Below are 11938 nucleotides of genomic sequence, written 5' to 3'. Positions count from 1 at the left end.
CCCCCCCCCCTCCCTCGTCCCGCTGCCGTCCCTCTCGCCGCTCTCCCCTGCCCGCCATGTCGCTGGGCGCCGGCCCCGAGGCGGGCTTCTCCAGCGAGGAGCTGCTGACCCTCCGCTTCCCGCTGCACCGCGCCTGCCGCGACGGCGACCTGCCCGCCCTGTGCGCGCTGCTCCAGAGCGCGCCCCGCTCCGACCTGGCCGCCGAGGACTCCTTCTACGGCTGGACGCCCATCCACTGGGCCGCGCACTTCGGCAAGGTGGGGCCCGGCGCGGAGGGGGGAGGGAGGCGAAGGGAAGGAGAAGGAGGAGGAGGAGGGCGGCAGGCCGCCGCGCGGCGCCATCTTTACCCCTTTGCGCGCTGCCGGGAGCCGTCGCCGCCGCTGCCGCCTCAGGGAGCGGGGTGGGGGCGGGGGGCGCCGGCACCTGTCAGCCCGCGGCGCTCGTGCCCTCCCCGCCGGGAAGAGCCGCCCCCGCGGCCGGGCTCGGAAAAGGTGCCCGATGTCCCCGGGGTGGTGGTGGGGGGGTTCCCTCCGCCGCGCGGCCTCGGCTCGCCCAGCCCGGCCTCGAGCCGCAGCGCACGGTCCTCGCCGTCAGGCTCCGCACCTGGAGACTGTTCTGTTGTGCCGCCTGTGTTATCGCAACCGGCTGGCTGGGCGCCTAGGGAGATGAGTGTGCCTCCAGTGCGGCCCTCTGGTGCCGTCGGGGTGGGGTGGTGAAGCGTGTTGTACGAGCGTGGAGCTCACTGCCGAGGCTCCGCAGCCGGGCGGGTCAAAATCAGAACGTAAGAGGCAGCAGCGCTGAACTGCAGGTGTTGTTTATGGATCCCGCGGGCTGAGCTCTGTGTTTAGGTGAAGGGTAGCGGCGTTTACTTGGCCCGAGTCCTCGGCCTCCGGTTCCTCAGAACCCTGAGTGATCGTGCTAAACTGGCGGCGGTGCCGGGAGCCCCGCGGGCTGAGAACTCTAGCGCCGTGCTAAAAAACAGTGAGTTCGTAATTACCTTTGTTCAGCCGACGAACTCGAGCCCCGGCTTTAACAACTGGAAAACTTTAACAACTGGAAAACGATAAACAAACCTTTCTAAAAGGCACTCCTTCCCTGTGTTATCGCTAACCTCAAATCTGAAGAGGAGTGGTATCTTAATGTATTTGTTTTATCTGGGCGTTTCCCGTTTCTAAGTGTTCCAGCCCACTCAGGATTCAGGCCTGGGGGTGTGTATTTTTTTCCCTCAGATTTGTCTGGCTCCTGATTTTGAGGGGCTTGTGCTGTCGTTCTCTCTTCTGTTCCCAATATCTTTCTGCTGTGTATTGATGGTGTGCCAGGGAAGGAAAATTAATGTATTTATGCAGATGTAATGATTTAGGCAGTACATTAAGAGATGGGTTCAGTATGATAAATGATTTCATCTGCAGCGCTTGAGAAATATTTTAGAAACAGAGCTTAGTAGTACTACTGTCTTTAAAAAGAAAAAAAAAAAAGGAACAAAACAACAGAAACTCCAAACCTTCTATCTATCCAGAAGCTCATCTTCCGCATTCAGAAACAAAGAGGAGTAATTTACATTTTGTCTTGAAGTAAGCTCATACAAAATCTGAAGATACTGATTTAACATTAAAGCTTTCTATCTGTCTTGTTTATGACTCTCATTTTCTTTTAGCGTATCAAAGGGATCTTTTATGCATGTGTTAGTCACACTCTTGTCCTTCAAGTATATGTTTAGTTCTGTTTTTCTTAAGCACCTTCAGATTTCTGCCAGCCACCTAGGATGTGTGAATCTTGTATACATTCTTTCCTATTGAAGGATTTCTTGCATAGGAAGCTGTCAAAGTGAGTGACTCAGTGGGCAAGCTACCCTATTTGCCATGTTCATTCCTAGGTACCCTCACCAAAAATTAATGATCTGTTCTAAAACTTTTTGCATATAAGGTGGAGAGGGAACTTTTTTTTTCCAAGTGAAAAGAAACTTGGAAAGATGGCATGGACGGCAGATGTTTCTATATCACTTTGCGTAGGTACACATCTTAAAAAGCTTTCTGATGGGCTGGGTGGACTCAGTGTGTGAAAGCTGCCTATGTGCCTTATAGCCTTGTTAGGTAATGTTTCTTTGAGTCAGACTGTGCAACAGAACCACAGAGTGGCTGAGGTGGGAATGGACCTGTGGGTCCATCTGATCCAACCCCTTGGGCCCCAGCATGGCTGCCAGAACAGGTTGACCATGTCCAGGTGGTTTCTGAAGATCTCTACAGAAGAAGACTCCGCACCATTCCAGTTGCTAGTCACCTCACAGTGGAAGAAGCAATTCCTGTGTTTCAATGCGCTGGAGAAGTTACATTGCTGTCATTAGATCCAAAGCTTGACTGACTTTGTGTTAATTTCACATGGTTGTAGTTTTATTTCTCACCATCTAATAGATGATTGCCAAAAGTGAAACAGTAACTGCTTTTAGTGGGCATTCATATGCATGTCCTATGTTACTTATGTTTTTTCTAAAATTCACATTAATCATTATTGCAAATGGAAAGTTTCTCTGCATCTCAAAACATCAGGACTTTAAAACTTCTGTTTTTAAAACATTGATTAGGAGTTACTAAACAAGATTCTTTCGCCTCTTCTGAGAGTTACTTGCTATGTTGGATGTTGTGGGGTTTTCACTTGGTTTTTCTTTGCCTGAAAGAAATTAAATGGCAACCGAACTTCGCAGCAGTTCATCTGATACATTCCTGTAAGAGGCTGAAATGACAAGGCTGATTTAGTTCCTCTTTGGAAGAAGTCCTTGCGGAGCAGCTTGCTGTAAGCAGTAACATCTAAAACCCTTCTCGTACACATGCGTGCACACACACAGCATCAGTCTGCCATTGGTGTGCTTATAGATGCTTCTTTTCCTTTACCTCTTGCACAAGTGGAACGTAAAGGAAAGCCCTCTGTACACTGAAGGACAATGCAAAATCACTTTAGAATAAAGCTAGGTAGAACTGCCTTCTTACACACAGTTGTTGATGCCTGCAATAGGGAAGTAACAAACAACAAAAAAAACCACATTCACTTCTACTAGAAGTGACTATGCAAAAGATGATAGCTTTTTATTGTAAGAATTACTGATCTAATACTAGTATCAATAAAAATATAGTACCCTATGATTAAAAAGAGGAAAGTGCTATGTACTTCAGATATATAGCTTACTCTGAAATGTGGCTGTGAACCTTTCAAGTAATAAGCGAAACACCAGCAGAGTCATTTGTAAATGATAGATAAGCATTCCTAGGTGCAGTATCTGAAATTTTAATGACGGCATGGGCTATGTTTTCTCTTCCAGAAGACAGTACAGATTTAGATAGTAGCATGTTCAAATTTACTTGCTGGGTTGGACATCTGTGGTGGAGTTCATATTCTCAGGATATTCCCTCCGCAGAGGAGAAATTATACTGTTGTTCTTCAGATTTCTAAGAAGATGGGTCGGGAAGTAAATTTTATGATGTAAAAAGCTACCAGAGAGCTAGAAAATGAAAGGCTTGCATTAAAAAAAAAAAACCCGCAAAGTCACCGTTGAATCACTTTATTTTACACTTACCTTTATTTTATCCTTTGTAACTACTTGCACACGCCTTTCTGTTTTCTTTAGTTATATTTGCTTGCTTGTACTCTCTTTCTACTTCTATTTTTGCCATTTGACTGTTTACATTATAGGAAGCAAAATAGTAGTAAGTACATTCTGTTTCTTCTGGAACAAAAGTAGTACAGATTAAAAGAAACACACATCCCTCCCTTGGCATTTTGCCAGCATTACGGCCTGTCTTGAGGCCTGTCTTTTTCTTTGTTAAATTGGTTTGACCTCCAGTTCACGTATAGCAGCGCAGTGGAAAATATCAGTCCACTTTTATTAAATAACAATTCAGAAGATATGTCCTGATCTGAAGCATAGGTATTCCACTGGGATGTTGGTTTTAGATATGTTGCCTCTTCCTATGCACAGAAGTAATTTACCTTTATTTTTTTTGTCTTAACAGCGTTGGAAGCAGTAGCTTCTAACTGCTGTGGTGCAGAAGAACCTACTTCCTCTTTTAGTGGGATGAAACATTCTTTTTGTTGTTTAAACCCCCCCCCCAAAAAAAAACCTTGGGGGGGGGAGGGGGGGGCATGACCATCAGTGACGATCATCAGGTAGATGATATTGCAAATGCACTTTTGCAGCTATGCTTGGAAGACTCCAAGGGAAAAAATACATGGAAATGATGCACAAAGAACATTTAAATAGAAGTTATAATTAATTATGACGTGGCCATTTTAGAAAGCAGATTTAAACAGTGAGGGGTGACACTGGTGCACCAGTTTTAATACTTTTCCCTTTTCAGTTGACGTGCTGCACTGTCTACGTAATCAGGGAATTTGATTTGGCCCAGTTTCTGTGCAGGAAATAGTATTTCCTGAAGTTGTAATGCTTCTCTGACATGTTTCCAAATTAATTGTAATAAAAGCCTGGTGTTTTAAAAACTGGATGGATTTTATTTTTGTTTTAAGTAGAGGAAGCCTTTGGTGTAGCTGGTGCTTTTTCTATCGCATCACTTACTAGTGATTACAGCATTACAATTCTTACTAATCATTAAGGGTGAACAGCAATATTGAGATGCTAGTTTGTAGACTCTACAGAAAGTCTTAAGGGTACATATGTAAAATTTATTTGGATAACTTAGCATTGGAAATACACATTTGCTAACACTTTCTAAAAATATGTGATGAGACCTTTTTCCTAGCAAGTGTACTTGTTTGTTTTGGAAAAAAATGTTGTTTTTTCTTCAGTAATACTGAGATTTATGGAGCTAGAGCTGTTAGGATTGTAGTAGTTCAGTTAATTTGTGGTAAGTTTGTGGTACATCTTTGTTAAACTCAGAAGCTGGGGCTCTTCAGCCTGGAGAAGAGAAGGCTCCAGGGGGACCTTACAGCGGCCTTCCAGTACCTGAAGGGGCCTACAGGAAAGCTGGGGAGGGCCTTTTTATAAGGGCAGGTAGCAACAGGATGAGGGGAAATGTGTAAATCTACCCTCTTCCAGTTTGAAGCCTAGGTATTAGGAACAAATTCTTTACTGTGGGGGTGGTGAGGCACTAGAACAGGTTGCCCAGAGAGGTTGTGAATGCTCCCTCCCTGGAAGTGTTCAAGGCCAGGCTGGATGGGGCTTTGAGCAACCTGGTCTAGAGGGAGGTGTCCCTGCCTAGAGCAGGGGGTTGGAACTAGATGATCTTAAAGGTCCCTTCCAACCCAAACCACTCTATGGTTCTGTGATGATTCCATGATTACTGTCCAAAGAAATCTTGCATGTATGTGATGAAGTGTAAGCTTCATATGTTTGTTTGAAATGTATGGGGGGGAAAAAGTAAAGTTGAAGTCTGGAATACATCTGCAAATCTGTAGAAAATACTATCGGGTTGGTGTTTTTAATCACATGTATGAACTTTTAATTACAGATTAAAGAAAAGACGTTGTACAGCAGCAAAACAAGAATGTTTGAATTGTAATGTTGACACTTCCATTGTCTATAAATAAGCTGCCAGTTGACCATCAAATGCTTCTTCCTCCATGAACAGCTTATTTCATAGCTAGTCTATGCCTAATAAACGTTTTCTTTAACAGTGAAACGCTGACAAGGAGATTTTATGTGAACCAACAACTGCAATCAATGTGCTGTTTCTTTGTTTTGTTGTTTTGGTGGGTGCAGGGCGATGTTTGTTTTCTAACCATAACAAATGGAAGGCTAGACTAAACGGTTTATTTTAGCAGCAGAACTTTCCTGTCTACAGAAATGCAATGTTACTATTTGACAGGAAAGGAACATTTTTTTTTAGGCTATTTGTGAAAGTTGAGGTCATCATGGCTGCTGTTCGGGTAGCTTCTACAAATGTTATGTTGCAAACAGTTAAATATAGTAGCTGGATATTGGATACTTCTGTTAGTACCACTGGAAAACAGAAGTCCGAATATAGCTTGGCAACACTGCATTTTTTTTGTTTGTTTAAAGGAAAGAGAGCTTTACTTTTTTTGCATTGCCGCAAACATGCAGTATTGTTTTTAACAGTTCTTCACCTGTAGTAACAAGAAAACTGAAAAAAATGCGTTGTGTGCATAGATTTTAGCATAGTATTAATGGTATTAGCTATGGTTGATAATCTACTTCTCTCGCTTCAGGAAAACATTAAAGAAGTCTATAACCTTTCTTGCATTTTCTGTTTTTTTTTTCTAAACTCTTCTGGAAATGTGTGTATCTCCTAACAACGCCTTTGTTTTGCAAAACATCAGCTAATGTTTGTTTAATACCAAATTTGTGGCTTTGCTAGATCAGAAACTTCTCACTAACAAAAGTGAACCAAACAGCTCTTGTGGTCAACTCTGAGGTATTATTTGTGCCCCTTTCCCTATTCCAAAAATAAATGCTGGAATTGAATTGTTGGGGGTGAGAATTAAGTATTTTTCAGGTATGATGTGTAGCCGAAGGGGGGTGGAAAATCCTAGTGTTGATGTCTTCCCTTGTTTTGCATCCACTTGGTTTTGCTAGTAAGTTGAGTTTTTCTAGGCTTTATTTATTTAGCACGTGCTAACTGTCATAGTGCATCTGTGTACCATCTTTTGGATTTTCTCCCTTCATGTCTTTAAAGCTGGAGTGCCTAATGCAGTTAGTCAGAGCCGGAGCCTCTGTAAATGCCAGTACAACACGATTTGCTCAAACACCAGCCCACATTGCTGCTTTTGGAGGACATCCACAATGCCTGAATTGGTTGATCCAAGTGGGGGCCAACATAAACAAACAGGTATGATTTAACGTGTATTTCATGTCCACGTACAATTCTGTAAGGAGTGTCTTGGTCTCTTCTTTCTATGTGTGTGATCCTTACATTCACATACAGATAGGTGATTTTTAACATCTCCCCGAAGGACAAATAAAGCCCTTTATCTGACAGTTATGATGTCACTGTAGCAGAGAAGGACTCAAATGTTGTAGACCACTAAAGTTCTGGAGAATGCTTGTTTTAGGAACTAACATCTTCCTACTTCTTGAACAAAACGGTGTCATGCTGCTTTGGTGTTGGCAGCATTACCAAATGCTCTGACACTGTAATGCCTATGAGGGGGGAAGGAAAAAAGACTAGTGAGATACATCTTACTTAATATGTAAGAATTGGAAAATTAGCCAGTTAATTCACCATTGCCTATGGAGCCATGAGACCTTTGTGGTCCTTGATGACTAGTCAGGTACCTAACTAGTAAAATCTATTCAAGATATGATTTATTTTAAGATAGGTTTGGTTTCATACTGATAGCTTCTTTTTAATTGTTTCTAAAGCTTTTCTGATAACTTCCTGCAAGTACATCAGAAACATGCACTTTACTAACAAATAGTGAATAGATGCGTGGTTTTTCTTAACTGATAATTTTCCATTACTGTTACCATGGTTATGGGTATTGATTTATCTGATAGCAGAGAGTGCATTAATATAATAAAGTTCGTGTAAAGGACTTTCATACTCTGGTATGGTAACAGAATCAAGTGCTTAAAACTATTACGCTTTTGGAGAAAATGTTTCTAGTACTGAATGGATCTATTATGTATGTTGTGCATACATAATGTGTTCCCTTACAGCAGTACTCAAAATTATTTATCTTGTATGAGAACAGTTATTACTAGAGTTAAACTAAAAGTGCTGAAGAACTTGAACTTTGCATTTCTGGAGTTGTTTTTTTTTTAAGTTATGCAAAAATAAGAAATGGGGAAGTTTGTGTTGAGTTTTCAGAAAAGAAGGCTGGTGCATTGAGAACAGCTGTGAGACACCAGGAGAATTGTAGAAACAATGAAGGTGACGGGATGCAGAGGCTGTAGATCGCATCTTCTCCTTGATACCTGACAAAAGTAACTTATGCAATAAGTTATTGCTGCATAGTGGTAGAATCTTCAGAAGAGAAATACAAGAACTAGAAATGCATCTGGAGTCCAGGTAAGAATGTAAAGAAACTGTGATTAGAGAGGAAACATGGCATGCACAGAATAAAGATGTACAGATATCTTCTAAATAAGAAGAGAAGAATGAATGAGGATGAATGAGAAGAATGAAAGTTTCCAGCTGAGGATAAAGAGAAGAACTGACCAGTAAGGCTGAAATGGAGTTGAAGAACCACTGTTCTAGAACAGCATCTTCTAGATGTTCTCCTGGAACATCTAGTGTGTGAGGTTATTGGAAAAAAAAAAAAAGGAAAGTAGCAGCTTGCTCTTAAGAAGAGAGGAGTGCAGAGAGATCTGTTCATGGACTGAGGGCAACACACAGATAATTGTAAGGGAAGCAGAGAGCAGTATGATGCAGTTTAAAAATAGACTGGTAATTCATCCCAACTTAGAGAGGCTAGTTCTGGTGACTAGCCAGTGACTCAGGAGTCTTCAAAAATTGGTAGCCTGTCACAAGAGCAAATCTAAACAATAGAGGAGGAAGAATAATGTGGTTCTGAATTTTTCAAATGAAATAATGCTGGTAGTATCCTACAGACTGAAAGGCAAACTTAAGTATTTACAGACAAAGGATACCAACGTGGACAGCACTTGAGAGTTGATGCTGTGGGAAGCGTTGTGTGTTGCTGATAATGGTAGGATCAAGTTACACTTCTGTAAAAACTCCTTTTTTGCTTCCACAAAGTATTAATTGAACGATAAGAAGAGGTATTTTAGATTTGGTTTGATAGAAGAAGGTATCTCTGTAGTTAGAATTATAGTAGAAACAAAAATAGCTCTTTATTAAGATGCATCTGTTCAGTCACACTGGTGTCACATGCATGAGCACTCAAAGCTAGGCAGTATACTTTTGTGATGCCTACAGTGAAAACAACCCACGGATACTTGTAATGTTTCACACATGAGTATGTAAAGCATAGTGCATGCTTTGCTCTCCACAGTTCCTTTGAGATGTTTATAGAATTGCAGTCAAAATCTGCTATTCTTGTTTGATTTGTACTGCTTAATAAATGATTTTACTTATTTAACTTGCAAGCTCTTTGAGGTGATCATCTAGGGCTTCCACTCACACTTGAGCTTTTGGAGCGCTATTTCCTGATGTGTATTTTGTTTATTCCTTCCAGCTCGCTGACTGATGCTGTACTTCAAACAGACATAGTCACTGGCTAATGCTTGTGTGAGGACAAGTGTTCCATGGACACTGGATACAAAACACATGCTGAGAAAGATCTGGGAATACTTGATATTTAAACTAGTAAAGCTTTCCTTCCAAACTGACTCCTGGTCACTGGCTACAGACTAATCAATCACGTCTGGAAAAAGAAAAGGATAGCTTCTGAAAAGGAATCCACTCGAGTCTCTCAGTCCTAATGTAAACCTCTGGTACTCAGTAGAACTTGCATGCGTGTTTTCCTTATATCTGCCCTGAAGTGTTGTAGCCCATGCTGCTGCCATGAAGTTTAGGAAAACATTAAAATGTATATCTCAGTGCTGGTGGCAGTTGCCTGAGAAAGGTCCTGGGCAGCAATGAAGGATAAATGCTGAAAGCTGCTTGTCCCAACTCTACCTTGCTCTCCAAAGTAACCTCTGTGAGTATATCCCACGATGCCCAGCCCTCTTGGTTTAACTGTATGCGCTGGCTAGAACCATCTGTCTTTTTTTTTTTCCCCTCTCCTTGTGATTGGTGGGCAGTTTTTCCCCACAGTCCCTTACCCCTTAAGGGTCAGAGAAAGCCAAAGTGCCAAGCAGTGATCCTGCCTGTTCCTGCCTGCCACTGGACGCAACAGGAAGTTATTTCTCTTTCTATTCAATGAGCAGTGCCTGCTAATAGTTCTTAATATTGTGAGTCAAAACTTGCATTTAGCTTCCCGCCTGCTTTAGTTCACTCTAATGGTGCAAAGCAGTTATGCTGCAACTTCCATAAATATTTTCTTGATGTTTTTATCCATGTTAGAATGCAAACTGATTCTGTGCTGTTGTGCAAGATAATGCAGCAGATAAGCTCTTAAGTTCTTTCTGATAAAAAGCCTGTTATTTCATTCAAGTATATTTTCCCTCTGACCTTGGCATATTAAAGGTTTCTTCTGTATGTTACCTTCCATCATTGGCAAAAGCAAACAGAAAAATGTCATGTGGCCTGCCTTAAGGGGAAGAGCTAAGAAGTACTGCATCCTTACAGGTGGTGGTAACTTTTCATCCCACCAGTTACCATCATTTGGTAGTGAGGGCAGACAGATACAGGAGACATAAACCACCTATACTAGCTAGAGCTATAAACATGCTATTATCCTTGGTGGGGAAGAAAAAGAGTAATTTCTTTTGTTTTAATAGCTTTTTTAACAGTCTATACCTGCTGGACTAAATCCAGATTAAAAGAAAATGCTTTATTTCTCATCTGTACTGAAAATCCAGAAGGTGAAACAATCACGAATTCTAAGCAAATCGTACTGAAGAATGCATAAAAATTTTCCCTCTTCCCAGCTTCTGCTTTCTGGCTAGAAAGGATAGGTTTCTAGGTTGAAGAAATCTAAACACATTTTGGGAATGTTGTCAGTTGATAGGCTTTTGAAATTCAGTCGGTTGAATAAGGGATGGCATTGGTTTTCTTGTCAGGTAAAATAGTGCTTCTGTGTCTTAAATTCCTATACCAGAAGTATTTTACAACTGCTTGCATAGTTAAAAAGCCTTCCGTGTAAATGTGCTGGGGGATGTTTTAAGAAAAAATTGCAGGTAAGTAGCTTTTAGGTGGAAGGGAAATAAATGTATGAGAGGTAAAATCAGTTGAATCATTCAGGAGTAAGTTTTCCACTTTATTTTCCAAGTTCAACTGGAACGTCTTAATGCCAACGGATTTGTATTCTAAAAAGACAGAACTGGGGGAAATTGAAGGGGAGGAAGTGTTATAAAGCGAACTGATGAACAAATAAAAACATCTTAAAGTCTGGAAGTACTCGAAGAGTTTGAGGAAGAAAGTTTAATTCATAAAGGAGGACTCTTCTGAGGCTAAGCAGCATGGTAATGAAAGGACAACGGATAAACCAAGCTGAGATGAATTCACTGAAGAGAAAATAATCCCCAGAAACAAAAGATTCCTCAAACACATTAATAAAATAAAAATAAGGAATTAACCTATATAGCTAGTCAGTAAAATGAAAAATGTCAGACACAATCTAGTCATGACTCCAAGCTAAAAAGAAGAAAACCTTTATTTTTGCAAAATAAAAGTAGTGCTCCTCCATGGGGAGGGAGGAAGATGTGGTTTGATGGTGACAATGAGCTGCAAAAAGCATGCAAAAGTCTGTTTATGATGCCTTGTGACACTTTGTCATCTGTTCAGGAGCACGACATACAATATGTGATCTTCCCAGAAGCAAACAAATTTGTATTATCTTGAATGCAGAATCAGTAATACTAGGAAACGTTTTTTCTGTACATTTATTTGCTATGTGGCTTCTGCATTATGAGACAAGTTTGGTCTGTTGGTACAGTGTTACATAAGAAGAGTAAGTGGGACCCCAAAATGTAATCTAGACACTGCTCTTGGAAACACCTTTCATCTTAGCGTGTTTTCTGTTTAGTGCCATTCATTCCCATTGTTGAATCAACACGGAGTTGTTCTCAGTCTCATAGAGTACTTTTTCCTCTGTGATTTTTTTTTGATCTGTTATAAAAATACATGAACTTTAAAGCTGTTTGTAGTGGGAAGCCTTTTTTTTCCCTTTCAGTATAGCTCATAACCCAAAGAGAATTTCTTCATAGTGCTAGGAAACTATTTTAGATAAATGGAAGAGCAAATAGAGTTCCATGGGAGAACTTCAGAAGATAATTAACGTTAGTGATGATAGAGAATGAGCTGTTGTAATTAAAATAAATGCTTTAAGAATCTAAATCCATGCATTTTATTCTCAGATTATTTTCTCAGTTCCTTAGCTGCAAGGAAGTGCATATTTTTCTGGACTA

General features: G+C 41.0%; 1 protein-coding gene and 1 long non-coding RNA gene across 5 annotated transcripts in view; one reads left to right on the top strand and one right to left on the bottom strand.

The window, feature by feature from the left end:
* LOC110407580 overlaps positions 1 to 1162 on the bottom strand; it is a 15189-nt gene extending 14027 nt beyond the window's left edge. Inside the window, exon 1 of the long non-coding RNA XR_002443941.1 lies at positions 348 to 1162. This is a non-coding gene — a long non-coding RNA (uncharacterized LOC110407580). The remainder of the gene's footprint in view (positions 1 to 347) is intronic.
* ANKRD10 (ankyrin repeat domain 10) overlaps positions 7 to 11938 on the top strand; it is a 35720-nt gene continuing 23788 nt past the window's right edge. For all 4 annotated transcript variants that reach the window (XM_021415373.1, XM_021415364.1, XM_021415380.1 and 1 more), the window contains exons 1-2: positions 7 to 257; positions 6639 to 6791. In XM_021415373.1, the coding sequence (XP_021271048.1) occupies positions 57 to 257; positions 6639 to 6791 (354 nt within the window). In that variant the 5' untranslated portion in view covers positions 7 to 56. The remainder of the gene's footprint in view (positions 258 to 6638; positions 6792 to 11938) is intronic.

This window comes from Numida meleagris, chromosome 1 (genome assembly GCF_002078875.1).
Source record: "Numida meleagris isolate 19003 breed g44 Domestic line chromosome 1, NumMel1.0, whole genome shotgun sequence".
Classification (NCBI taxonomy): Eukaryota; Metazoa; Chordata; class Aves; order Galliformes; family Numididae; genus Numida; species Numida meleagris.
This window is presented reverse-complemented; position numbering and strand designations above follow the sequence as displayed.